Source organism: Cloeon dipterum, chromosome 3 (assembly GCF_949628265.1).
Source record: "Cloeon dipterum chromosome 3, ieCloDipt1.1, whole genome shotgun sequence".
NCBI classification, from domain to species: domain Eukaryota; kingdom Metazoa; phylum Arthropoda; class Insecta; order Ephemeroptera; family Baetidae; genus Cloeon; species Cloeon dipterum.
This window is the reverse complement of record NC_088788.1, coordinates 29,738,853-29,765,395: the sequence shown is the minus strand read 5'-3', so window position 1 is coordinate 29,765,395 and position 26,543 is coordinate 29,738,853. Positions and strand designations below refer to the sequence as shown.

Here is a 26,543-nt window from a genome sequence, read left to right as displayed (position 1 = left end):
ACATTTTGTATTACTGCTCTACATCCATTTTGCATCAGCATTGAGTAAAAACGTGTACTGTTGAGTAAGTGGTGGCATATTCCAATTTATACCAGTTGATTATAAATAATTCATCGCTCTCGCATGATCATACACAATTCTTCTAAATAAAACACTTGAAATCAAACCGATTGAAACCAAATTAACTGGAGAAAGTTTACGACCAATCCTCAGCGGAGCGGCTCCGACTTAACCATTAAATCAATCTCGCCATTTGCTCGAATCATGCTGGATGCTTTTGAGGAATCAGGCGCTTTAGAGATGTGCACACGCTAGGCTGAATCCTTTACGCTTGCATTTGTAGAGAAATGAGCGACTCGAGCGAGAGCAAAGAGAGCTTGCCAAGGCTCAGCAGCAGGAGGCGGCGGCCCAGGAGGCGGCGGCAGCAGCAGCAGCGGCGGCTGCAGAGTACGACCCTGAGGACTCAGGGGGCTCTGGCAGCAGCAGTTCCTGCCTGGTAGGTTACGCAGCCAGCCCGACTCGCTTCACGGTAGTCTGGCGTATTTCTCTTGGAGACTTTCATGATCGTAGCTAGATATTTTGATTCTATTTTATCATATAGAGTGCTGCCTATGGCATTTGCGTGCATTTGAGCACCACGTCAGAGCTGGAGCAAATTTCAGTGCATTTGGCTTTAAGTCTGTTCAAAAATTTGTAGCATTTGAGATAATGATGATTCCAGCCCTGATTTGCCTAGGAGTGCTACTCGTGTCCTGACTTGTGTGTAATATTTCGCAGGAAAACGTTATGAAGCCAGACAACCCTGTGAGGAACAACTTTGGACAGCAGGAGAGAGAAAACGCGTGGAAGGTCAGGACCCAAGTTGAGTTTGAACCAAAATGCAACATCCAAAAAGGTTTGTTGTTTTTTTTTTAATTTTATAACAGGGGTGAATGTTTATTTAATAACCAGTTGAAAAATCAATTTTGTATGCTAAAATATTTTGTTCTTGTCCACAGAAAGCCAAATGCTGCAACAACAGCAGCAACAGGGTGGCCAGCAGATTAGCCTTTCGCCACCCCCGACGATGCCGCCGGCGCCCGTAATAACCCACACGGCGGCCACACCGCAAGACTCGCCGAACGCCACCCTCGAGCCTGGCGCCGTTGGCCTGCACAGGCTCAATCCTAACATTAGTTTATACGCCAGTTCTCTTTCCATTGATTCCATCGACAGATCATCAGTTAGTATATTTTACTTTCGAACTTTTTGAACACTAAAATTAAGATTCTACCCGGGGAATTTCCGCAGCGTATCCAGAGACTTTGGGAAAACCGCCTGCATTTTGTAAGACTAAATGTGGGCCCCTTCCCAAAATAGCTGTCATAGATTTAGTTAAGTGTCAAGGACAATGAAAATTTCCTGGATGTTGGAATTTATGTACCTCAATAAGAGATATTATGCGTTAAATAATGACGCTTTAAAAATAGAATTCGGTATTTTAGGGCCGTTTATGTATGAATTATGCAGAGAGTTTTAAAACTAATCGAATCCCTCATTTCAGTCATCCCAGTGCAGCATTCCAGGCCTGTTGAGGCCACCGGCCCAGGGTCCCAGTCACTCACACGCGTCCCGCGAGTCCTCAGGGTCGACAAACTCCAGCTCTAACACACCACGAAGAGTCAGTCTTTCAGTAACTCCACCAAGTGGCTCCAGACCTAGGTATGCTCAGAAGAGCATTTATTTTTAATAACTGTTCTCCCTGTTTTTATATTTTATGACACACTAATTTTGTATATTTAAAAATGGGACTTTTTATCATAATATGTGTTTGATTTTTCTCAGCTCTGGACTGAATAGGACAGCAGGTTGGCGAATATCAAGGCCATCCCTCCGATCACGGCAGAGGATTCAGGGCGCCGAAGAGGTCCCTGAGGACTTTGTACTCAACAATGGTGCTCACAACAACTCGTACCAACAAAATCGTCAAAACAATAATCTCGCAGTGCCTCCCATGTGCGACAACGCTGCTTTCAAAGAAATATATAGACTAAAAAATTCTAATTTGTAGGCAAGAGGGCGACCAGCACTTGCACTGCAATGGAGGTCTCCTCGGCTCGATACGTAATGATACTCAGTCGCCTGCACGCAACAACCTGCTCTCAGTGCAGGCACCCACCACGTCCACGTGTTCCCTGAGACGCCCTTCAGCGTGCTCCACGCTCCTCCCACCATCGGTCTCTAATCCGTCATCAAGATCTCCAAGTATAGCTCCTCCGCATTCCCCATTCTTGCAGGTAAGTGCAAAAATAATAAAATTAAAAATCATTTATCTCAGCTTGATATTTTTAATGACGAAAAATGAAATCTGAAAGGGCTACATCTATTTTTATATTAAATTTATTTTATCAATAATTTGTGACTATTTTGGGGGCTACTAAATACTTTACGGTTTTTTCGCAATTTAATCCAAAATTCTACCCCATTGCAGGGTTCGTCCTGGCAAAGACACCATGCACACTACCACCACGGCCGGCACAGCTCCCTCTGCGAGGGGGCGCACGTGCCAATGCGCCTGCTGCACCATCGACCCTCCTTGGGACCTCAGGTGGGTGGCTATAGGTCGCGCAACGCGTCCATTTGCCTGCATCACCACCCCATCGGCCCGTCAAAATCCTACAACAGCCACAAACTGTCCACATCCCCACTACCCCAGGTTAAGGTCACGACAGAGGAGGAAGAGCCCAACATCAAGAAGATCTTCAAATTCTTCGAGCCGAGGGGATGCCTGAAGGAGAGGGACGACTATTCCCTCTACATTTTCTCGCCGACCGACTCGTAATGGCGCAAAACTGATATATACGTCTGTTTTCTCAATCTGCTTAAATTTACTTAGGAAAATTCGCAAGTTATGTTGCTGGATAGTGGAGCGGAGGTGGTTTGACAATGTGGTGCTGTTCTTCATCGGCCTCAACTGCATTACCCTGGCCATGGAGAGACCGAATATACCGCCCGACTCCACTGAGAGAATATTTCTTGCCACTGCAAACTATGTGTTTACCGCCGTTTTTGCGCTAGAAATGTTGATCAAAGTGAGTTTTTTTTCTTTGTGTGACGTGTCGCTCACGCAACCAAATATATTTGAAATTAATAGGTGATAGCCACTGGTATGTTTTACGGCCGCGAAGCGTACTTCACTTCAGGCTGGAACATCATGGATGGCGTGCTCGTTCTCATCTCCATAGTTGATCTGCTTATGTCCGTGATTTCTGAAAGCAGCCCCAGAATATTTGGAATATTAAGAGTGAGTATTGCGATGGTCCGATGTGAAATGGAAAAGTTGCAACTAAATGTGCCATCAGGTTTTTCGGTTACTTCGATCTTTAAGGCCGCTGAGAGTCATCAACAGAGCGCCGGGCCTCAAACTTGTAGTACAAACGTTGTTATCATCATTGAGACCCATCGGAAACATTGTCCTGATTTGCTGCACATTTTTCATTATTTTTGGAATCCTAGGTGTACAGGTAAATATTTCTGGATAAATCCCTTTTAATCCAGACTTTCAATATCTTTGAAATTCCAGCTATTCAAAGGTGCATTTTACTACTGTGAAGGGCCAGACATTAAGAATGTGAGAAATAAGACTGACTGTTTGGCCGACAAGAAAAACTCGTGGGTTAACAGAAAGTACAATTTCGACGACCTGGGCAAAGCGCTCATGTCATTGTTCGTGCTCTCATCCAAAGACGGTTGGGTCAACATCATGTACACCGGCCTCGACGCAGTCGGCGTTGACCAACAGGTTTGACTATTTTGTTTACGCTTTAAATCACGCCGCTGATGTATACAAATTCAGCCCATCGAGAACTTCTCGGAATGGCGCCTGCTTTATTTCATCTCATTCCTGTTGCTTGTCGGCTTTTTCGTACTCAACATGTTTGTCGGTGTTGTGGTGGAGAACTTCCACCGCTGTAGGGAAGAGCAAGAAAAAGAAGAGAAGGCAAGGCGGGCAGCCAAAAGGGCCAAGCAGATGGAGAAAAAGAGAAGAAGTGAGGATTTTATTAATCAGAAATGGGAAAATATTGGCATTTGATCAACAGGGATGCACGAGCCGCCCTATTACGCCACCTACTCGAGGCCCAGACTTTTGGTCCACAACGTAGTCACCTCGAAATACTTTGACCTGGCCATTGCAGCAGTCATCGGATTGAATGTGGTCACCATGGCGCTTGAGTTCTACATGATGCCCAAAGCTCTCTCATACGCGCTCAAAATTTTCAACTACTTTTTCACAGCGGTTTTCATCCTTGAGTCCATGATGAAACTACTCGCCCTTGGAATGCACTTATACTTTAAAGACAGGCAAGACCAAAAAATATATATTTTCATCACAGCTCAAACTTTTTCTATATTGTTCTTTGCTAAATTAAATTTATTAATTTAAAAGAACGATTAGAGTTGGGTGAGAACAATATTTATTTTTGCTGCATGTTTTGTAAGAACAAGAATAAATGCAACCTGTAACACTCGAGTGTCGAACAGGTTGCATAATCACTTTTAGAACAATATATGTGTTGGGAGTGTGTCGCGTTCAGGTGTGCCTAGTCTAGAGTGGATTATATTGATTTTAACCAAGCCCTTTTTTTTAGATGGAACCAGTTGGACGTAGTGATAGTGATTTTGTCCATCGTGGGAATCGTTCTTGAAGAAGTTGAGTCAAAAATAATTCCGATCAACCCTACCATCATCAGGGTAATGAGGGTGCTAAGGATAGCCAGGGGTAACTTTTCACATTGTAGAAAAGTTGACAAATTCGAAATCATTAATTCCAACAGTTCTGAAACTTCTGAAAATGGCCAAAGGTATCAGGGCCCTTCTCGACACGGTGATGCAAGCCCTGCCGCAGGTGGGCAACTTGGGCCTTCTCTTCTTTCTTCTCTTCTTCATATTCGCCGCCCTTGGAGTCGAGCTTTTCGGCAGACTGGGTAACCCGACTGATTTTCGGTTTTCGCAGCTATCTATTTCGCAATTTTAAAATTCCAGAATGCAGTGAAGAAATACCCTGTCAGGGCTTAGGCGAGCACGCGCATTTCAGCAACTTCGGCATGGCTTTTCTGACCTTGTTCAGAGTGGCCACTGGTGACAACTGGAATGGCATAATGAAAGACACCTTGCGGGACACTTGTGATGATGCGGCCGACTGCGTACGCAACTGCTGCGTTTCCACGGTTATTGCGCCAATTTTCTTCGTCATCTTCGTGCTGATGGCGCAGTTTGTGCTCGTGAACGTCGTCGTCGCGGTCCTTATGAAGCATCTAGAAGAGTCGCATAAGCAGGTTAGTGTTTTGCTTTATAATACTGTGAATTTCTTAAAATTATTGGCAACCGCGGTCCTTCTATTCTATGAATCTGATCTATCTCTTCCTCTTGAAACTGTCAGAAACAATAAAACGTTCTCTCAATATTTCCGCAAAATACATTTTGAAAAACGTATTCAAAACACATGTGTGTTTTTCTCGAACTTAAAATGTTCAGCACGGACTGAAGGTAAACACTCGCTATCTCCTCTCTTGTCAAACTTTTCTATTCTTTCTTCCTATCTCGTTACTTACTGTCTTGTGTAAATATTACGTCGATTTTTTGTGCATCGTTGTTTCAGTTTTGTCGCAGCTGTCGTGAATCAGAAAGTAGACAAATTAGAATTTGTAGTTGGATTGACGGAACTGAGGATTTGGGGCCCAAATTCTCCCTGTTCAGACTGTGTACAGGACCTTTTCCCTCACTCTCAGAATTTTCTGATGCTTATACAGATCTGGGGGATGTAATTATCCAAGAGTAAACTTGCTTGATTAGTGACCAACGGTTTGTTACATTTCAAAAGTGCAGCTCTCATTTTATCTATCTCTCTGCTATATTCCTTTACAATACTGCAACTTCGGGCAGACTTTGGGCACTTCAATCGACTTACTCTTTTACTACTTCAATTTGTCATTTTTCAATCGCTTTTGAACGCTTTTTCACCGTTTTCACTTTCACAGGCTTTGGAGATAGTAAAAATAATCAACTTTTTAACTCTTTTATTACTTGCAAATTTCTACAGTCTTTTGTGCCCACGCAGCGTGTCACTTCAGCATCAGCAAATGCAAATTTTGTGCATCAATTTCAATCTTACGCTTACCAATTATGCAATTTGCAGCTCAGTTTTTCTTAAAATGCATCACGAATCACAACGCTTTCCAGAGCTCTTCCACTGTTCCACAAACATTCCACTAAATTTCGTAACTTTAAATAGATGGAGGATGAGCTTGACATGGAGGTGGAGCTGGAGAGAGAGCTTCAAGCGGAACAAGAGGAAGCTGAGGAGGCGGAGGCTGCAGAGGCCTTGCAGCAGGCGCTACGGTTAACCATGCAAGTAAGGAATTCAGCGCAAAAAAATTGTCGCGATCAAACTCTAATTATGCAAAACCTCGTATTGAACAGGAGGAGGAAAACAACTTGGGGCGTCACAAACAACTGAGCAAGGTGCTCTCACTACCCGCTAATTTCACATTTAGTTCTATGGAAGAAGGACACGCCGGAACTAACGCGTCAGGCCAAGCTTTATCTAAGGAAGCTGCAGGTTAGTTTTTAGGAACTTTTCAATTACTTGTTTTAATAAAGTGGCAAATGTTTTTCCTTTAGTTGTTATTAATTCTAATAAAAATTAGGTTATAAAATTGTCTTAAGTATATGATTCTGCAAATAGGAAGTTAATATTTTTGCTTTTATGTTGAATTCGTGAGGTTTATTAATTAGCAAATAGGGTCTTATATCGTTACGCAGAGGCAGGCACTGCATAATAATATTGATTTAAAACTCATTTACTAAATTTATTTGCTATTTATTTTGGCACTCAAATGTACTACGATTGGATAATTCGAAACAAAAATAATAATATTTCTTTATTACCTGTGTCGCAAAAATATTAGTTGTTTTCATTGATATTGCTTTTCCAAGAATTAAGATGCTTTTAAATGAAAATTAAACTGAAAGAACGGAACATACTAAAAAATATTGTAAAATAACTGACACGAATAAAGTCAATTATATCACAAATTAGCTGAAATTAATCATTTTTCGCTCTCTTCTCTAATAATATAATAATATCTTCAATTGACTTTTGGCATGCACATAACTCATCACAATAATTGTACCCAATTACATACATCCAATTGCAAAAAAAATACAATCATACAGTCACATTCATTCAAAAAGAAACATATTATGATAAATTTTACCCCCATATTTGTTAGGTTGTGAAACCTTCTCAAATTTAGAAGCAAAATCAAGTTCATTGTTAAGTCTAAATTCTAGAAACCTCGTGAATCGTTTCGAAATTTTATGGATCAAAATCGACCCACAAACCCATATTTTTGCTTTCTTGTTAGTTTTCTCTCAACTGTAAATTGAGTTCCATAATCTACTCCAGCTCGAGTACATTCAATTTTCAATAGTTTTATAAATCCCTGTTCCTATCTATAAAGCGTCATTGAGAGTTTGTGATATCAACATTTGAGTATTTATTTGTTAATCGCTATACAAAAACAGCGGTGAAAACTATTTAAACTTAACCATACTTTCGTGAATTCACAGACGCGCCGTCAGGGCCTCAGGGCATCTCTCAGCCGCTGCGCCCGACGCACCTGACGCCGCTGCGCCGACGAGTGCCGCCTGCCTACCCGGCCAACAACTGTCCAAAGGCGATGCTGTGCCGGCGCTCGGGCAGCGAACCGAGCATCGCGGCCGCCTCCGGGGGCGGCGCGGGTGGTCGCGCAGCAGAGCGCAAGATGCTGCGACGACCCGGCAGCAGCGGTAGCCTGCACTCCCTCGTATTGCCGCGCGACACGTCAAGCGGGCTGTCGCCCGAGTGCGTGGCCCCCGGTAAAACCATGGTGCCCCCGCCGTACCAGACCCCGAGCAGCGAGCAGGCCCCACCCCTCGGGGTCACCACGCCGACCTTCTCGTTCTCGTACAGTGACAGCTGCAGTGAGACAGTCAGCAGCTCCGAGTCTATCACCTCGCCGTCGGAACTCTAGTGAGCGAAGTCGCGTTGATATAGTTTTCGTTTTTGGCCTATATAAGTCAGTTGTTCGTCTAGATTTAAACGCATACACGCAAATGAAAGTGAGATTGGGATTCGGGGTGAGGCCTCTTCTGGCGTACGCTTTACCTGAAACAGGGCATCCGGCGGCCGACACGCTTTTTTGGGGATCTTTCGCCTTTTTCGTTGCTAACTTGGTTCCTTTTCGGTGGTTTGACTATGATGAGAGCTTAATATCCTTGGAATATTTGTGTGATTTCAATCAAATGCTGCCTTTTAAGCATGTAAATCAAGCGTAGTGCGTTTATTTCCTCTTTTGTTCGCTCGTTTTACATGTTATGCTACAATTAATCAAACACGCGCAATTCATCTTTACATACAATCCGGTTCAAAAGTACATAATGGAAAAAATGCCTTCTGTGAAAGCTAAAATTGCATACTTTCGGCCTCCCTTCTATCTGCCCTGCTGGAGACAAAATGAATATTCATTGAAACGTTTCGCGATTGCTGATTGGGAGTGAGTTCGTTCACTTCTGTTGCATATGCTATAAAGCTGAAAAGAAATTTATGATTACATTAACGTAATATGAAATTCTGTGATAGGGTTTGTGTGTAAAAGTAATATTCCTCAAAATAAGTGTAATTTCGTGTAGAGTCGATTTTTAAATGTAAACGTGTTGATCGCTCTGCAAGAGAGAAAAAGTAGTAAATGGTGAGCTGAGTGTTGATTATGGATGACGGTAGCTCGTTCAATATTAAAAAATTTGAGAGTGCAGAACTCACCTTTGTAAAAGAAGAAAAACGTTGTCAATTTTGTGTAAAATTTTTAAACCCTTTGAACGTTTTGGAAGCGTATGTAATTTATAAATTCGCAAAAAAGGGTAGCAGTAGAAAGAGAGCAAAAAAGAGTAAATTGTCATATTTGGTGTATGCAGTTCACGAATTTTTGTGAGTCTTTGAGAGCCACAAAATTATAATCTATAGTGAAATCGACCATTGGTGAATGTAACCTTCGACAAACTTGATAATCCATGTGAACGGTCCCATTAATTATAACGTTGGCACGAGCGTGTGAGCCACGCGCAAATTTTGTTTGTAAATGTACCATACTAAGGAAGCTCGATTTTCTTGGCAAGGGATCGCGGAAACGCCAAAAATTGTCCGCACCAGGCCCAAGGAAACAGTCCTTCCTCTTTGCCACGGGGAAATCTCGCTCATTTCGACACGATTCCAGTTTCCCTCTCTTTAAAATACACTTGCAAAAGCTCAACTCTTCACTCTGTATCTGTTAGGCCAATATTTCCCCTGCAGGAAGATAACCTTATGTAGTTGATTCGATTTACATGTCATCCCTCTATCTCTTGGGAGAATTTAGCGAAAGAAAAGGAAACTCTATAGGTATCGTAAGCAAAGACACAAGACGCCTCTCATTCTGCGACAAGAGCAATATTGATATATTTTTTAGACACTACGTAGCAGTTGAGGTGCATACATCCTTTGACTTTGAAAACATCTCCAAACTGTGCCTTTTTATATTTTAAAGTCACACAGTGTGCGATGAGCACAGACTAATGAGGCGCGCGCAGTCAGGTCCATCTTCTATCACTAATACTAATTTTTGCTTTTAAGAACATTCCCCCATAAAAACGGATTAATACATTTTTTTCTAATTAAGAAAAGCTATTTTCCTCCAGGTCTAAACGAACGGTTTCTGCGAAAGGTTTTCGAAATCAGATAATAATTTATAAATTGATAATACTTTTTAATTGATTTAATTCAATTTTCCAAATCTCACATTCCAAATCCGGTTATAAAACTTATTGTTTTCAATTCATGACAAGCTTTAATAATGATTTATTTAAAATTAAAATTTTGTTACCAAAAACAAAAGATATCATAGCTCACATGTCAGCAGTTAACCTTCAAAATATTTTTCATCCTAACTATCTTTGGTTCCAAACCCAGCAACGCAGGTATCCCTACCACCCATTCCAGCATGCATAAATCATTCACACCTCTGCTGGCAGACCACTGCTGTTAAACGTTTGTTGAAAGTGAAACAGTCCTAATGGGACTGCTTTAGTTTCTTGAAGTAGTTATGCTGTAACGATTATAGAGTGAGTATACAAAGTGCTTTATTATTGATATCTGGTCATTCCTGGCTCTGATTTCGCGATTTAATCACAATCGTTTGTTCAAACTTGTTTTTTAGTGTTGTTCATTTATTCAAGTTGTTTATTTTTTATTACTAAGCATGTTTCTGAACTTTCTAACTATTAATTAACGTACAAGGCCTGTGTGATTTTTTATTTGAACCAAACAGACAGTCAAATAATTGGTTTAAACTTGTTAATGATCATAAATCAATTTTAACTAACTTTTCAAAGATCACCGTTCCTGATGACCTGATTTAAAAATAAATTATTCTAAAATAAAATATCAATTTGGACCTCTTAAGCGAACATAACACTATTAACTGAGCTACACAGCACATTCGAGTCCCCTGATTTATATCTCAAATTAGTGTCCTCTAATGCCTAAATTATGTGTTGCCTGGAAAGAAGAAACCCCGGAAAATAGAGACTAAAGAAATATTATTTGATCTCTATGCTATCACCGCATTATTTCAATGGCTTAACAGTATAAAATGTGAGAGTATAGTAGCAAAATCATTGGTATATATAAATACTGACCACATTCAGATTAAAATGTATCAGCTTTTTCCAGCAGCCACACCAAAATTTAGACGAATCTCCTAACTTACCGTCATTAAGCGTGATATTATGATTGTCATTGCTGCTGCATTATTTCAATTTCAAACCTGATCTGCTAAAATCGAAACTCATAAATAATATGGCGATGCTAGAGAGAAAATATGTTGTTTGAAAATTTCAATAACTCATTACTTATTAATATAGTTTTCAATTCAAAATTTAGTTATGGTAGAAACAATTAAAGAAATACTTCTGGGTATTTAAAATTATGTAAAATAATCTTGTCCTTAATTTTTTAACGTTGCATTTCCGGGAAAAATCTTTTGCGGCATTTCACAAAAGCACATTATTTACATCGATGCACCTAACTGACAAAGCAACGCGCGCCTGGAACAACAGCAATTATTGACATTTTCCTTGATCGACCACACCGATTTTTGACTCCTTTTCCAATAATTAATAACTCGTAGAACTTAACCTGTGGTTTGATAAAAATTCCACCGTCAAGCGCCCTATTTTCCTACACACGTGTCTAAAAACGGGAGTATTTAAGAAGGAATCTCCTCTCTCCGCCCCTAAGTTTCTGAGGAGCTGGAAAATGTGATCACCGAGATTGCGAAAATTCAAAGTAAATGTTGACGAGCGCAAGAGAATACTAGTAATTAATTTATCTATTCTCCAATTACGCCTTTCATTACGTGTATGGGCTTGCGAGTGCAGTGGAACGTTGTTGTATGTTTTTCCGACCCCTTTCAAAGGACATGAAGCAAGGGAGGAAACACTCACGCGCGCGCTATATTGCATTATTGCTCTCGATTTAAATCATGACAAGTACACATCATGTTTTTGGAAAGCTGGCGTGTTAAAATATGACTTATTCTGTTGATGCCTAATCCGTTATTTTAAGTCTTATTGAAGATTCTAATGTATCAATGTTAACGATGATTAATATTTGAGGAAAAAATCACTCTGTTACCGTATATGATTAAAATAAAGAGTAAACCTTTTGTATTTGTAACTGAAAAATACCAACTTTCATTTTAGCTTGAGACCTGATTTGTGTATCCGTGTATTACAAAGCGAAAGATACGTTGGTTTAACTTTCATTGCCGTCGGAAACCCCCCCCCCCACTTGACTTTATAGGGGGAACAAGCCTAACATTAAAATTCCATCTGAAAAAATTATCAAAACCAGTGCCAGTTTGATTTACAATCTCATATTTAAATTCAGCTGCAACTCTAACAATGTATTCCATTCTATCTGCCCTCAATACTATGTTATCGTATTTTCCCAATCTTCATTCAATAAGAATACTATTTTAATTAAACGGGCCAGATCCAAAAATTAAAAAACGGCTATACTTTAATTGAATAAACTTTCAATATCATAGCACATAAAACAATTAAAAAGAGCACCATGCCTATCAGCTCTATTTATTTTTCCAAACAATTTGAGCTGTATGTCATACTCAAGAATGATGCATGAATGACAGACTGATAATGAATATTTTTTCATTCCTCACTTTTCCTGTAGTAGCAGTCATGACAGAGAAGAGCGAATGGTGTAGAAGGCTAGGGAAAGGTAAGTGCGCTTTATTTGTGTGCGGCCTGTGCCAGCCAAGTACAACCCGTTCCCAATGTTATTGTGACTCGGAGTTTTTGCGAGTTGTTCGCTATCATGTTGAGGGGGTTCGTCCATCTCAAAAAAGATAAACCACGATAACTAAGAAAAGCAATTAAATTTTCGAAAAAAAATTGATTTAATTGCAGCGGCCAATTGTAAAACTTCCCTTATTTCTCCTCCTGAGAGTTCCCCACTCGACTCACGTTAGTGAGAGAAATTGCAAGCGAGCAGGCTAACGCGACGCTCCCTCACCTTACAATTAGACTTTAATATAAACCCCGATTGGGAGTAACGATTCGTATGATTATCCTCGAGATCTAATCGAAAGAATAGTAAGTCCGACTTAACGATAATCCCTTTTACGTAATTCTCCTAGTTGCACTCGCCCTTCTGACAGTGGTCGAGATTCAAGGACACGGCTTTTCATTCCAGCTTCAGAGTTGCACACCGACTGACAATGAGCGAAGCTTAAAGCTCAACACGCGGGATTAGATATTTCCCATTAATTTGTGATATCCTTACAAAATAAATATATTCATGGCGGGAAATAAATAATACTTCAGCACACAAATTTTAAAGCTCATCCTTGCTTCCGTGATAAAAAGATAAAAAGTAATATTGTTTTAAAATTTCAGCATGCATGCCCCAAAGACACGTGCTAGCCATCATGGGGCTTTTAGCCGTTGTGAATGCATACACAATGAGGATTAGCTTATCGGTGGCTATTGTATCAATGATAGGAAACCTTGGTCGCGGTAACGGCAATTCCTCTGCTATTGTAGACCGCGACCCGAATTCATGCCCCTACCCAGACATCGTTGAAGGAGAAAAAATAATAGAAGTAAAACTGGGAAGGTTCGACATAATTCCCCAAACTGACCTTGACATTTTTTAAAGGGAGAGTTTGACTGGGACACCGAGACTGTAGGCATCATCTTGGGCTCTTTCTACTGGGGATATATATTCACACATTTGCCAGGCGGAATATTATCTGAGAAATGGGGAGGGAAATATCTTCTCAGCGTTGGTATCCTGAGCACCGCAATCTTTACTCTAGTTTCACCCGTCGCGGCCAGATATGGAGGGCCTAGTTGGTTCATCGCCGTCAGAGTCCTTATGGGACTGGGAGAAGTATTTAATTTTAAAATATTCTTAATAATTATTGCAAAATTTGCGACTTTCATTTTTAAGGGAACGACTTTCCCAGCACTGAACGCGCTTTTAGCCCAATGGATTCCTGTTGAAGAACGAGGATTCTGGGGAACGCTAGTCTTCTCCGGTAATTAAAAAATTTCCCCTTTTAGTGAAGGCATATTAAAATGAGATTTAAAGGCAGTCAGGTTGGAACGATTGTCGGAACCGCACTGACTGGGCTCTTGATCGAGGCATGGGGATGGGAAAGTGTTTTCTACTTCTACGGTGGTTGCGCTTTCATCTGGTTCATCGTCTTTACTCTTATTTGCTATAGTAGACCCGATGAGCACCCTTATATTACGGAAGAAGAGTTGGAATATCTTAACGAAAAGCTGGGAGACACTGTCAGCAAGGATGTAATATATTCAACTATAACTGTTATTGATAGCAAATTTAATTTGAAATTGATCCGTGAACAGATCCCACCAATTCCGTGGAAATCCGTTGCTACGTCAGTGCCGTTGTGGGGTCTTGTCGTGGCTCAAATTGGCCACGACTGGGGTTTCTTCACCCTTATTACAGACCTGCCTCTTTACATGAAAGATGTTTTGCACTACAAAGTAGGAAAGGTGAGTGAAAAAAAAGCAATATAAGTATGTCTCATTTGATAAAATACTATAATACCATGCAATAAAAAACAAAATTGCGTACTTTCAAAATGATAATTTATAAATTAAAATTATTCAAAGAATGGTCTTGTGTCATCCCTCCCATATGTTGCAATGTGGTCTGTGTCTTTGTCGTCTGGGCTCCTGGCAGACTGGCTTTTGAAGAAAAAGTATTTGAGCACTACAAATGTACGGAAAATCTTCACTACTGTCGGTACGTTGATATTAATGAAATAAGTGGCAAATAATAAGTACAATTAATCAGCGTCTGTGCTGCCTGCTGTGGGCTTGCTTGTTGCTTCATATGCGGGATGCAATGAGATCGCCGTGGTAACCATTTTTTGCGTTTTCATTGCATTCATGGGAGCATTCTACCCAGGCATGAAAGTCAACGCACTCGATCTTAGCCCAAACTATGCTGGTCTATTGATGGCAATAGTAAATGGAATCGGCTCTCTTTCTGGGATCGTCACTCCATACGTGGCAGGCGTAATTGCAAAAGACGTATGATTGAAAGAGGACCCGATTTATAATTTGCTAATAATTGTTATTACAGCACACAGCCGAACAATGGAGGACAGTGTTTTGGATCGTGTTCGCTGTCATGAACTTAACCAACTTGGTTTACGTTTTGACCGCGACAGGGAAAGTTCAGCCCTGGAACTGGGGTGAAAATGGAAAAGATTTTAACAACGATCAAATACAGCGAGGGAATTCAAAGAAAGCCATTGAAATGGAAACAAAGGCTTAAAAAATAGCGTGCGCTAATGTTAAAATATAATAAAGTTTATTTTTTAATTCCCTTCATATGTGTTGCATTTTTCACATTTTGTTCTGTTTAACAGTTACGTAAGTAAAGAATGAATTTGAATTTGTTTTCATTAATTTTGTTCATGAGCGAGATTCTGGGTTTTGAGCATGTACAATTTTTTTATTGTAAATAATAACTGCAATGAGTAAAGCTTACATACCGACCGATTTTGTTTTTATGTTCCTCACTTAGACGCGGTATGTGGTGCATTATATATTATATCATTAATTATATCATTAAAACTGTGGACCCACTTCACTTTTTGTCACAAAATTTCCAGCTTGAGTGGCCTAATTCAAAGGTCAAAAATATCTTAAACAACTTTCAGCGAAATTAGCTTTAATGAGCATATTTTTTGCAATAGCAAAATCTTATCTGCTGCGTTCATTTCTTTGCCTGAGAAATCACCGAAATGCACTCGTCAAGTGCGATAAGGTGAGTTGACGCTGCTGTGCTGGCCAGTCAAACACTGAAATCTACCGTAACAAAACATAACCACCGCATTTAAACCAAATACATTCATGTACATAATATATATTATATTTTAGCTGCTCAACAGTTCGTCAATATGGTATTCAAAATAAAAAAAATCCTATCGTGCGACACCATTACTATTTACCAATTCACAATTTGGAAAGAACCCCGCTGTGATAATCGCAGCTCTCTTTCAGTTTATTCTTGTTAAAAATTTGCGGGGAAAATTGATAGCAAAGAAAAGTAAAAAGAGATGGTTTGCGGAAACGAGCAAAAGAGTTGCAAAAACGATGAATTGACAAATTAATTGCTCATGGAAATGAATACTGATGCAACGTTGTCAAAAGGGAAGAAAGATAAAATATTGACTTAAAACTGTTGGCTTGCTATAAGTGCATTTAACACAGGAAGGGGATCCAGTAAAGATTTTTAGAGAATAAGTAGTAATATTTTAGTCCTAAAAATTACAAACAATAAGAACGAAAATTGAGTCCGCCTAAGAGTCCTTCACGCGGTGCCTGATAAATCAGGGCGGAGCCGTCTCAGTTGTGCTTACAACTGGTTTTTAACCTCTGCGCAGCACATCCCTGAGCTATTGCGAGCTCACATCTAGTAAAATTAATTTCAAACAACAATATGTTATTAAACAAAATTGAAAAATATGATGCGCATAATGTTTTATCATCAAATTAACGTACTAGTTGGAGAGAATCAAATTTGTAATAATTTGTTAAGCTAGAAAGCAATCTATTTTCCTGGTTTTCGATATTTAACGAAGGGATGTTTTCCAATATGTTTTTATGTGTGTTAAATATTCATTTTTGACAACTTTCAAGCCACTGCCGTGTAAAATAAGTTGCTCGATTAGAGCGCCACTGAATAAAGCTGTTATTGTAAATTAATATATTTTCCTGGTAGACCTAAACCATTATGAGAAATTAAGTACCTTTTTAAAACCTTGTGCTTCTCAACTCATTGCTTTACGCTTTTAGCGGCCAACTTTTTAAAGCTCAAACTTGAAGAATGGTATTTAACTATCCTGCATAAACGTGCGTCAACATCTGTCTCTTCGACTGCAAATCAAGAGTAAGTAGACAACTAATTTCATTGCTAGACAATAATAACTTCTTGATTGATTAAGATATTAAACGAGCTTGCCCTAAAACTAATTCTGTAACTTTTTAGAGCACTTAATCAAACGTTTATTATCAATTACCAAATTGGAATATTTCACTGACAGATAATTGTCTAATCTAGAACATGCGAAATTAAAGAAACGATAATTAGATTTAGTCCTATTTTAGATCGGCATGAATTACGGTATTTTGCGCTCAATGATTTGATGTAATGATCAATCAAATCAATTTTGTTCCAATTAATTCATTATAGAGAGTGTTATTGTAGGTGTTATTGATAACAATTTGAATAATATTAGGCCCTGCGTCGATAATTAAAATAGAATGAAACTATTGTAAAATATATGAGTTTTCGTTTATTGTGAAGCAGCCTGCAACAAAAAGTAATTAATTCCGTTCAAAATGTAATTAAAACCATTTATTTAATTTGCAATGATTGCAAAGAACGCAATCTCCAATACAAGTTAAATTATTTTAAGCATATTGCATTGAAAACGCCAGCTGAGTATGCTTTCGCTCAATGCTTATGCACTCGCTGACAACATGGGACGCACACCCGAATAATAATGGGATAATATTTTGTTTTTTATGGCCACTCTTATTCTCGATTCACACTTTAACCTGAAAAGTCAATATTCACGATATATTTAAACCAAAACTTTGAGCCTTTAAATCGAATGTTTGTTTGATTGAAGCCTATCATAGGGAACTATATATTTAAAACAAATTATTTGTTTTAAAACAGAGCAGCAGTTATGGAAAAAACGAGTGACTGGCGTGGAAAATTAGCAATACGTAAGTTTAACCCATTTGTATTCTTATCTGTATGATTATTTTATCGCTCTTTTGATATATTAACAAAAATAATCACTGATCACACTAGTTTAAAGGCGTAAAGTGTTTCTCGAATCTTTTATATCACACTGATTTTCGTGATTTACCTTACTAGGATTATTTTAGTTATTCTGTCATGACAAATCAATAATCATAGTTCTTAAAAGCTAATCTTTTCTGTGCTGCAGAGGATTATGGTCGGGAGTACAAATCATACTGGGGTGATCAATCTCATTCAGATCGATGCTAATCGATCTCTTTAAACTTTGACAGTCTTCTACGTAGATTCATATTTAAATTTATGTCACGGTCTGAACACATATCAATGTGTGGATATTGATTAGCATTCTTTTGATGATGACAACTGCAAATAATGAATTCTTTGCTGTTCACATTAAATATTCGAAAATGCTTATTATACTTGTATGAAATCAAAATTGTTCATCGGTTTTTTTCTTCCAAGATAGCAATAACTCGCAAAACTCGCGTCCCAACAACATATGGGTTCACGTTTTCATGGGATAAAAATACCATGGCATATTATATTATTGTAAATATATTTTGAAAAGAGTAAGAAATTTTGAAATTTATATATCAAAAGGATTGGTAGAAATGGCAAAAACTTTGTTTCAAATTTAATCCTCACCTAATAGAGCACGAAAACAAAATAAAAATGACGCAAACATCAATTATCTGGCAATTTGATTCGTAATATAATTTAAAATTTCAGCATGGATTCCTCAAAGATTTGTGCTCGCCATCATGGGTTTTTTTGCAATTACGAATGCATTTACAATGAGGTTATGTCTGTCGGTGGCCATTGTATCAATGGTAGGAAATCGTGTTGGCAATTCCAGTAATTCTTCGGCACAAGTGGACCTCGACCCAAACTCGTGCCCCTACCCACCTGTCATTGAAGGCGAAAAAATAATACCAGTAATTTTTTTCACATTTTTACCACAATATCACCAAATTATTAATTAATTTTTATAGGGAGAATTTGATTGGGACTCCGAGACAGTGGGCCTCATCTTGGGCTCTTTTTACTGGGGTTATATATTCACGCATTTGCCGGGCGGCGTGCTTTCTGAGAAATGGGGAGGGAAATATCTGCTGAGCATCGGTATCCTGAGTACCGCATTTTTAACCCTGATTTCCCCCTACGCGGCCAGGTTAGGTCCTGGTTGGTTCATCGCCATCAGAGTACTCATGGGAATGGGAGAAGTATTTTGATAATCCTGTTGCATATCCCTCGTATTTATAATTACCTTCTATTTCAAGGGTACAACTTTCCCGGCATTAAATTCGCTACTGGCCCAATGGATTCCTGTTGAAGAACGAGGATTCTGGGGTACTCTGGTTTTTTCTGGTAAATTGATATTTTTTCTTTTGGCATGTCTGTATTGAACAGGTTAATTCAGGTGGACAAGTGGGAACCATCGTTGGAAATGCCCTTAGTGGCGTCTTGGTTGAAGCGTGGGGTTGGGAGAGCGCTTTCTATTTCTTCGGAACCTGCGCCATCGTTTGGTTCATTATCTTCACTCTTATCTGCTACAGCAGACCTGACGATCATCCCTTTATTAGCGATAAGGAATTAGAATTCCTTCATGAAAGACTTGGTGATACTGTAACAAAGGATGTAAGTTAAATTTTTCGATTTTCTGCAGATTAAATATTCAGCTAAATTATGCTTGGCGAGCAGCTTCCACCGATTCCATGGAAATCCATTATTACGTCAGTACCCCTTTGGGGCCTTGTCGCAGCTCAGGTTGGCCACGATTGGGGTTTCTTCACCCTGATCACCGACCTGCCACTTTATATGAGTGACGTTTTGCATTTCAGAATAGCAAAGGTAAGTGTGGAAGAGTTTAGAATAAATGTTTATTTTGATATAAGGTTTTTAATTTTATTTTTATTATCCAAATATTAATAAAAACAAAATCAATTTTTAGAATGGACTTATGACGTCTATCCCCTATATTTTGATGTGGATCGTTGCTTTATCGTCTGGATATCTTGCAGATTGGCTTTTGAAGAAAAAATATGTTAGTGTCGTAAACGTTAGGAAAATATTCACCACCATTGGTTCGTATAATTTGATTATTTTTTTAAATTGCTGTTTTAATCAATTTCTTTTAATAGCGTCTTTCTTTCCTGCCGTTGGCTTGCTTGCTGCATCTTACGCGGGATGCAATGAAACCGCCGTGATGATAATTTTTACTCTTTTCGTTGGACTTATGGGGACACTAATCCCTGGCATGAAGGTCAATGCACTTGATCTGAGTCCAAACTATGCTGGCATTTTGATGGCAATTATCAACGGACTCGGCTCATTGACAGGAATCGCCACGCCATATGTGATCGGCGTAATTGCTAAGGACGTAAGAATAGCAATTTTATTTTAAGTTTAAAAGAGTATTAATTTTGAATAATTGGTGTTGCAGCACACTGCCCTGCAGTGGAGAACGGTTTTCTGGATCGTGTTCGGTGTTATGAATGTGACCAACCTTATTTATGTGTTAACTGCCTCAGGAGAAGTTCAACCTTGGAATTGGGGCGAAAACGGACGGCCTGTTGAGGAAGGTGAAAAAGATGGTCAACGTAACGAGCCGAAGTCATATTGTAATACACGTCTTTAATAGACTGAATTTAATTGATAGAAGCACAAGGCAATTTTGTCGATGCAGTTACACTTTTTCGTAATAGATCAGTACTCATTTTTATGGATCTCTGGGACGCCTTGCAATTTATGAAACACCTGTGCAAATAGACCTTTTTACAAATATAGTTGTTATCCCCAAAATAGAAGATTTTATTATCAGAAATCCAAATTAAATTAAATTTTGTTTTAAAGAGTGCATCATAACTTTTTGCAACACTGTTACTGCATATGTGTGTATTGTGTAAAAATAGAGGAAATTATTATATTTTATTGGAACCAATGGTGTACGACTTACCTCGATAACATAAAAACCCTATTCTATCGACTGGAGAAATGCGCCTTATTTTTCTTTTTTGACTACACCCACTTCAACTTTCACTCATCAGGAATATAGCTTTGTTGATTAAGCGTCAAAAAGCACTTCATATGATTAATTTTCCACAAAATCACTTGAAATAGCAAGTTACACATGCAACAGAGTTCTCAATCTAATCAGCCAGGTATTTCTCTACTTAAAAGATGACCAAGAGCGCTCGTCTTTTACGCGATAAGACGACCAGTTGACCTCTCTCGATGTCCATCTGTTGACAATTTTAGCATAGTAATCCGGCGCGTAATCTAATCAGCCTCTTCAACCGTCATGTTTTGCCCACTCTACTGATTCAAATGCTATTAAAATGAATACCTATCGAATATTATCTCTTTCGCTGTTTTGATTGACACAGTGCAGCAGTCATGGTGGAAACAAGTAACTGGCGCGACAAGTTAGGAAAAAGTAAGTTTACTCGATCTAAGCTTCGAATTACAAAAAAAATATTCTTAATTGAAATGTATATTTTTTTGAGCCGAAAACATTCTGAACTTGGCTTGTCACGTCATGAAATTTTATATTTTTTGTCAGTTCTAAAATTATTCTCAGTTTGAGAATGCGCTATGAAAACTATTAACTTTTAATTATACATACCTGTCAATAAGTATGAATTTCCATAAAACAATTTAAAACGCGCTGTAGCTAACCAATTTTTTTCTAAATAAATTAATGCAAAGTGATGTTCCAGCATGCATTCCACAAAGATATGTGCTCGCTATCATGGGGCTATTTGCGATTATAAATGCGTACACAATGAGGGTGAGCTTGTCTGTGGCCATCGTTTTCATGGCGGGCAGTAGCAGCTCCTCTGAAACAGACCCGAACTCTTGTCCCATACCACCTAATAACGGAGAGGAAAATGTCGAAGTGAGCATATAAAAAATTGTAAAATGTTTCGTTGCGCGCAATTCTTACTGATTTTACTTTTTCTTCAAAGGGAGAGTTTGACTGGGACACCGAGACAGTGGGTCTTATTTTAAGCTCCTTCTTCTGGGGCTATATAATTACGCACTTGCCCGGCGGAATTTTATCAGAGAAATGGGGCGGAAAATATCTTCTCAGCGTTGGTATCCTGAGCACCGCAATCTTTACTCTAGTTTCACCCGTCGCGGCCAGATATGGAGGACCTGGTTGGTTCATCGCCGTCAGAGTCCTTATGGGACTGGGAGAAGTATTTAGATCACTCGCCTTTATATCATATTATCATCTGAAATATAACTCGTTTATTTAGGGCACGACTTTTCCAGCATTAAACACACTTTTAGCGCAATGGATCCCGGTTGAAGAGAGAGGATTTTGGGGTACAATGGTTTTTGCTGGTAATTAACACAGTTTATCCCCAAAAAATGAATAATGATTTCCAAATAACATTTCAGGCACTCAAATCGGAACGGTGATTGGAACCGCTTTAAGTGGTGTCTTGATCGAGGCTTTCGGTTGGGAGAGCGTTTTCTACTTCTTCGGCTCCTGCGCTATCGTCTGGTTCATTATTTTCACGCTCATATGCTACAGCAAACCTGACGAGCACCCTTACATCACCGAGAAGGAGAAAAAATTCCTCCATGAGAAACTAGACGATACAGTGAACAAAGATGTAAAAATATCAGCCACTATACTGGAAGGCTCTGAGAATTTAATTATTTATCTGATCAGCTCCCACCGATCCCGTGGAAATCCATTTTTACATCAGTGCCGTTGTGGGGTCTTGTCGCAGCTCAGGTTGGCCATGACTGGGGATTTTACACTCTTGTCACGGACTTGCCATTGTACATGAGCGACGTTTTACATTATAGCATAGGAAAGGTGAGGGGAAGCGATACAAGAATTCGATTTTATATTATCACACCAATAAATTCCAAATTAATAATTAATTAAAAACTGTTAATCTCTTCACAGAATGGACTCGTGTCATCTATCCCTTATCTTGTGATGTGGATCGTGTCTTTGACTTCTGGACTACTAGCAGACTGGCTTTTGAAGAAAAAATATTTGAGCATCACAAACGTCAGAAAAATCTTCACATCTATCGGTTAGATTAAATTTTGCTTGCTAAATAAAAGTCTTAAATTTTTGCTGTGCAGCGTCTTTCTTCCCTGCCGTTGGCTTGATTGCCGCCTCCTACGCGGGATGCGACGAAATCGCCGTGATATCACTTTTCACCGTTTTCGTCGGACTCATGGGCACATTTTACCCTGGCATGAAGGTCAACGCTCTCGATCTGAGTCCCAACTATGCTGGCGTGCTGATGGCAATTGTAAACGGAATCGGCTCTTTGACAGGAATCATCACACCTTATTTGGTCGGCGTCATCACAGTGGATGTATGAATTGCTTTCGCGTGAGGAAATTAGAATATAAATAGAAAGTCATGATTTCAGAAAACAAGGTTGCAGTGGAGAACTGTGTTTTGGATCGTGTTCGGCGTCATGAACGCCACCAACCTTATTTACGTTTTTACCGCGTCTGGAGAAGTTCAACCTTGGAATTGGGGCGAAAATGGAAAGTCGATTAAGGAGGAAGACCATGATAAGAACGAGCAGAAAAAGAATGACGAAGAGAAGGCTTCTCAATAAAATAATGAGCTTTATAGATCTTGTATTTTTGTTAAGAATACAGAGAAATTCAATTTGATTAAAATTATAGATTACATAGATCCCCGCTGATTTTTTTTAAACGCCTGTTATTTTTCGAGTATGCAACCGGCATGACTCGTTACTAAAATTTTAATTTTGGTCGATTTTGATATCGTTCCTCTAATTAAATATTTAGTCTTCTCCTTTCAAATTGTGAGGATGAGAGTATTTAATTGGGAAAAATAGAAAAGATGCTCTTTTGAACGCAACTCGTGAGTGCTTAATACTAATAGTATCCCGAATTTCTACCATGCCAAAAATAAATGACATTTTTTGTGTTATCGTTGCTAGGTTACCATAATAATTGCTACCTAACTCCATAAAATTCAAAGATCACACTGCGAAAGAGAGTTCAATCCATTTTCGTTAATTTGGTGCCGCTAAATAATACCGCGAGTTCTGTACGTCATCCAGCCAAAAACCATTCATGACGGAAGGAATTTGCAAATCGCAAGACTATTTGCAATTGAAAGAAGTTGATGAGGAAATAAGCAAAAATGAGCGACGATTGGCACATGTCTCCAAGTTCATTGGACATAAATTCCTAGTAAGAGGATTTGAAAATATTAAAATTCTTGAATTTATAAACTGATTTCAACCCAGAAAGACGGAATGAAGATTGAAGTGGACGACACTGAAATTGATGAAGCAGAATTCGAAAGAGGCCTTTTGGAATACTTTGAAGCCAATGAGGAATTGGAGCATAAAAAGAGAAGGCAATACGAGACTAAAGAGCGACTGTTAAATGAGTACAGAAAAGCGGAGGAAAAGCACCAGTTGGCTAGAGAAGATCTGAGAAGGATTTTATTGGGAATTTATTTCTCTACGCGGCCAAAAACGGGAAGCAAGAAAAGTAGGAGAGCATCCCTCTCTGAGCAGGTGAACTAGATAGATATGCAATTAATTTGAAGTTGGTGTAGGGCTCATAGTGCAGTTACAGAGTGAAGAGCTGAATAAAATGTTTGAAGAGCAGAAAATGATGGAGGACAAGGTTTTAAAATTAAGATTGAAACTTTGTGTTAATGCGCAAAATGCTCAGCAAAAACATGAATTCAAAGAGTCAATTTTTAAAAGAGAGTTGAAGATGTTGGAGCAACAGATGCGACACAACAGTCTAAGGAAAAAACTATCAGCGGCGCAGAATCTGTTATCAAGAAATATTGCTTTGAAAGACGCCCTCGTGGAGGTACTAATAAATTGAAAAGCTTGGCCCAAATTAATCAACTCCATGGACCATGACCTAACAGGAGGGTGAAGATGGCACCTCAAGAAAGAGTAAATTTAAAAGTGAAATTGCTATGCTCAAGAGTGACGATTGCATGTCTGAACTGGCGCTTAAACAGGTAGATATAAAAGAATACTGCTTTGGATTCAAATGACTTTTGTTATCCTGAAGATGTACCAGAGGTACAAAGAACTACAGCTGCGGCATGGAGCAATATGGACTAAGATAAGTGAAGCTGAAGTCAAAAGCGACTTGGCAATTCTATCAAGCATTAAAAAGCAACATTCTGAGCTATTGAACGAGCTTGATGAAGAAATTAGAACAGAAAGGGCTGACTGCGAAACGTTTGATCAATTGTTAAACAAGTACTCGGATAAATAGAAAGATCTTTTGCAATGCGGTAGAAATGTAATTCGTATCACATAGAAATAAAATATAGTTGTTTCCAATTTCGACCTTTTTATTAGAAAGGCAGATACTTTTACATTTAGTCCTCCTCTTCATCTCCACCACCACCACCGCTGGCAGCCTTGCGCATGTTCTTCCTCTTGACGCGGCCAGGGCGGCCACCGCCGAAGGGCGACTTCAGGGAGAAGTCAATGTGCTTTTGGCTGTCCAGGCGAACAGTGAAGCTGGGAATGTTCACCACCTGCTTGCGCACACTGCAACAAAAGTTAATCCATTAATATCAGAAACCAAATTAAGCCGAGAGGAGATCACTCATTTATTTTTACAACACAATCAAGATACTCACTCAATGGACCAAGCATGTCAATTCAATGCAGCTGCCACTTATTCTGTCCGGCAGCATTTATTAGCAGACGTTACTTTCGACAAGCGAAAAGCAAGTGGTCTGTTTGACAAATTCAAAGCCAAAGTAGACGTTGGGAACTTGCAAGCAAGCCCAAGTGGTCTACGTGAGTCTAAATACCGTTCACTCAGAACAGGTGCTGCAAAAGTCGCGCATTTAGTTCAGCTATTCAAATATATGTGCGCAATGCAACACTGCTTGACATTAGACATGTGTGTTTCCTTGCATTGAAACAGTTAATTACAGATTAATTTCACTGGGATTAAAAGCAAGGAATTTAATTTCGCCTTATAGATTAGGAATGCTTGAAAATACAAAGCTTCCTTGCCCAATGAATAAGGCTCTATGATAATTAAATAATTAGCATGAAGATAATTACCGGATGTGCCTCTGGCGGATCAACACTCGGGCGTGATGGATGGACTTCGCAAGTCCAAGCTTGAACACCTGAGTTTGCAAGCGGCGTTCCAAGAAATCTTCAATTTTAAGACCCAACACGTGATCGAGCTTCATGCGGGTTTCGTCCAACACTCCGATGCGGACAAGGCGACGCAGGAGAGCGTTACCTAATCAATCAAGAGAAAGAGAAATTATTATCGGAATAAAAAACGAGTGTATAATTTTTAAATATTTAAAGACTTTCAGCCAACAGTCTCAACAAAGAATTTCTGAAGAGGTGTCAGAATGCGGTGTTTTATCATCATTACATAGAATTGATATCATCGGGATGGAAAAATATTCAAACAAATTTACCTTCAAACAACCTCTTGGGGTCCTTCTCTTCCAGGGTGAGCAGCTCACGAGCAGCCTTGCGGATTTTTGCAAGGGCGTACTTGATCCTCCAGACCTCACGCTTGTTGCGGAGACCATACTGGCCGATGATTTTTAACTCCTGGTCGAGTCGGGCCTTCTCGAAAGGCCTTCTGGGGGTGACATAGGTCTTGCTGTGGACTGACGGGATACGTCCGTTCACCATGGTGAAGAATTATGTCCTGGAATTGTCAAAATTTATCATTAGTGACGGCACTGTCTAGAAAAGTAGCATGGCTCCCACGCTGCCACGATACAAGTCGGACCGGCATTGAATATCTCCGAAAATCGGAGCCATCGTTATTGAAATCGAAAAAGCAATGCGCAGAGTTTACAATTAAAGAATAATTAAATGCAATAGTTAGCGAAACTTAGGCGCTTGATTAAATGAAAATGTAGAAATTTAAGGATAAACTCACCTCACCACGCAATGAACAACCAGTCAGCTATGATGGCGAGCCTCGAAGAAACAAGTTTACAAAGCGGCAAGCGTGGCGCTGGTGTCGGTGTTTCTTTTCTAGCGGTCCTGATTGGTGGATGGCTGATCCAGGCCAATCGTCATTGATAATGAAACTTAAC

The 26,543-nt window shown here is 39.3% G+C and overlaps 6 protein-coding genes across 14 annotated transcripts in view; 5 read left to right on the top strand and 1 right to left on the bottom strand.

The window, feature by feature from the left end:
* The window catches only part of LOC135940378 (voltage-dependent T-type calcium channel subunit alpha-1G-like), a 116,956-nt gene extending 107,097 nt beyond the window's left edge, over positions 1–9,859 (top strand). For 4 of the 9 annotated variants that reach the window (XM_065485232.1, XM_065485239.1, XM_065485231.1 and 1 more), the window contains 20 exons: positions 344–496; positions 778–895; positions 999–1,222; positions 1,291–1,326; positions 1,544–1,701; positions 1,825–1,995; positions 2,051–2,276; positions 2,471–2,817; positions 2,876–3,071; positions 3,134–3,283; positions 3,342–3,503; positions 3,563–3,781; positions 3,836–4,028; positions 4,080–4,341; positions 4,629–4,759; positions 4,815–4,964; positions 5,023–5,315; positions 6,272–6,391; positions 6,460–6,598; positions 7,612–8,054. In XM_065485232.1, the coding sequence (XP_065341304.1) occupies positions 344–496; positions 778–895; positions 999–1,222; positions 1,291–1,326; positions 1,544–1,701; positions 1,825–1,995; positions 2,051–2,276; positions 2,471–2,817; positions 2,876–3,071; positions 3,134–3,283; positions 3,342–3,503; positions 3,563–3,781; positions 3,836–4,028; positions 4,080–4,341; positions 4,629–4,759; positions 4,815–4,964; positions 5,023–5,315; positions 6,272–6,391; positions 6,460–6,598; positions 7,612–8,054 (3,891 nt within the window). Of the gene's footprint in view, positions 1–343; positions 497–777; positions 896–998; positions 1,223–1,290; positions 1,327–1,543; positions 1,702–1,824; positions 1,996–2,050; positions 2,277–2,470; positions 2,818–2,875; positions 3,072–3,133; positions 3,284–3,341; positions 3,504–3,562; positions 3,782–3,835; positions 4,029–4,079; positions 4,342–4,628; positions 4,760–4,814; positions 4,965–5,022; positions 5,316–6,271; positions 6,392–6,459; positions 6,599–7,611 lie in introns of all 9 variants that reach the window. The other 5 variants (XM_065485237.1, XM_065485241.1, XM_065485235.1 and 2 more) reach the window with 4 other exon arrangements.
* A 254-nt stretch (positions 9,860–10,113) lies between these two features.
* LOC135940381 (putative inorganic phosphate cotransporter) lies at positions 10,114–15,057 on the top strand. Its single transcript, XM_065485245.1, has 10 exons — positions 10,114–10,176; positions 12,308–12,355; positions 13,033–13,238; positions 13,295–13,528; positions 13,589–13,676; positions 13,730–13,947; positions 14,011–14,160; positions 14,281–14,413; positions 14,465–14,703; positions 14,756–15,057. Exons 2-10 carry the CDS (start codon positions 12,316–12,318, stop codon positions 14,948–14,950), a joined length of 1,503 nt encoding a protein of 500 aa, XP_065341317.1. The 5' UTR covers positions 10,114–10,176; positions 12,308–12,315; the 3' UTR covers positions 14,951–15,057.
* A 3,114-nt stretch (positions 15,058–18,171) lies between these two features.
* Positions 18,172–20,119, top strand: LOC135938369 (putative inorganic phosphate cotransporter; the record flags this gene model as incomplete). The annotated part of the gene is made up of 8 exons (XM_065481987.1): positions 18,172–18,390; positions 18,448–18,678; positions 18,736–18,823; positions 18,876–19,093; positions 19,157–19,306; positions 19,407–19,539; positions 19,597–19,835; positions 19,899–20,119. Coding segments are annotated over 8 exons (1,473 nt in total), but the record flags the coding sequence as incomplete, so codon positions are not given.
* Positions 20,120–20,764: 645 nt separating this feature from the next.
* On the top strand, positions 20,765–23,074 carry LOC135940382 (putative inorganic phosphate cotransporter). The gene is made up of 9 exons (XM_065485246.1): positions 20,765–20,891; positions 21,175–21,353; positions 21,424–21,657; positions 21,718–21,805; positions 21,863–22,080; positions 22,140–22,289; positions 22,383–22,515; positions 22,568–22,806; positions 22,864–23,074. The coding sequence occupies exons 1-9, from the start codon at positions 20,852–20,854 to the stop codon at positions 23,056–23,058; spliced, it is 1,476 nt and encodes a 491-aa protein (XP_065341318.1). The 5' UTR covers positions 20,765–20,851; the 3' UTR covers positions 23,059–23,074.
* A 413-nt stretch (positions 23,075–23,487) lies between these two features.
* Positions 23,488–24,709, top strand: LOC135940180 (uncharacterized). Its single transcript, XM_065484969.1, has 4 exons — positions 23,488–23,665; positions 23,722–23,997; positions 24,059–24,461; positions 24,515–24,709. Exons 1-3 carry the CDS (start codon positions 23,546–23,548, stop codon positions 24,317–24,319), a joined length of 657 nt encoding a protein of 218 aa, XP_065341041.1. The 5' UTR covers positions 23,488–23,545; the 3' UTR covers positions 24,320–24,461; positions 24,515–24,709.
* A 73-nt stretch (positions 24,710–24,782) lies between these two features.
* On the bottom strand, positions 24,783–26,477 carry RpS9 (ribosomal protein S9). Its single transcript, XM_065484970.1, has 4 exons — positions 26,384–26,477; positions 25,908–26,146; positions 25,534–25,720; positions 24,783–25,005 (listed from the first exon to the last, which is right to left on the bottom strand). The coding sequence occupies exons 2-4, from the start codon at positions 26,128–26,130 to the stop codon at positions 24,831–24,833; spliced, it is 585 nt and encodes a 194-aa protein (XP_065341042.1). The 5' UTR covers positions 26,131–26,146; positions 26,384–26,477; the 3' UTR covers positions 24,783–24,830.
* Positions 26,478–26,543: the final 66 nt, after the last annotated feature.

Excerpts from the sequence above, each read along its gene's own strand:
- RpS9 (XM_065484970.1), bottom strand. The coding sequence starts at position 26,130 with ATGGTGAACGGACGTATCCCGTCAGTCCACAGCAAGACCTATGTCACC. Across the intron at positions 25,721-25,907 it reads CCCCAAGAGGTTGTTTGAAG|GTAACGCTCTCCTGCGTCGC; the intron begins GTAAATTTGTTT and ends TTGATTGATTAG. Across the intron at positions 25,006-25,533 it reads ATCCGCCAGAGGCACATCCG|TGTGCGCAAGCAGGTGGTGA; the intron begins GTAATTATCTTC and ends CTTTTGTTGCAG.
- LOC135940382 (XM_065485246.1), top strand. The coding sequence starts at position 20,852 with ATGGTGGAAACAAGTAACTGGCGCGACAAGTTAGGAAAAA. Across the intron at positions 20,892-21,174 it reads GCGCGACAAGTTAGGAAAAA|CATGCATTCCACAAAGATAT; the intron begins GTAAGTTTACTC and ends GTGATGTTCCAG. Across the intron at positions 22,807-22,863 it reads TCGGCGTCATCACAGTGGAT|AAAACAAGGTTGCAGTGGAG; the intron begins GTATGAATTGCT and ends TCATGATTTCAG.
- LOC135940381 (XM_065485245.1), top strand. The coding sequence starts at position 12,316 with ATGACAGAGAAGAGCGAATGGTGTAGAAGGCTAGGGAAAG. Across the intron at positions 14,414-14,464 it reads GAAAATCTTCACTACTGTCG|CGTCTGTGCTGCCTGCTGTG; the intron begins GTACGTTGATAT and ends ACAATTAATCAG. Across the intron at positions 14,704-14,755 it reads CAGGCGTAATTGCAAAAGAC|CACACAGCCGAACAATGGAG; the intron begins GTATGATTGAAA and ends TTGTTATTACAG.
- LOC135940180 (XM_065484969.1), top strand. The coding sequence starts at position 23,546 with ATGACGGAAGGAATTTGCAAATCGCAAGACTATTTGCAATTGAAAGAA. Across the intron at positions 23,666-23,721 it reads TCATTGGACATAAATTCCTA|AAAGACGGAATGAAGATTGA; the intron begins GTAAGAGGATTT and ends ATTTCAACCCAG. Across the intron at positions 23,998-24,058 it reads GAGCATCCCTCTCTGAGCAG|AGTGAAGAGCTGAATAAAAT; the intron begins GTGAACTAGATA and ends GTGCAGTTACAG.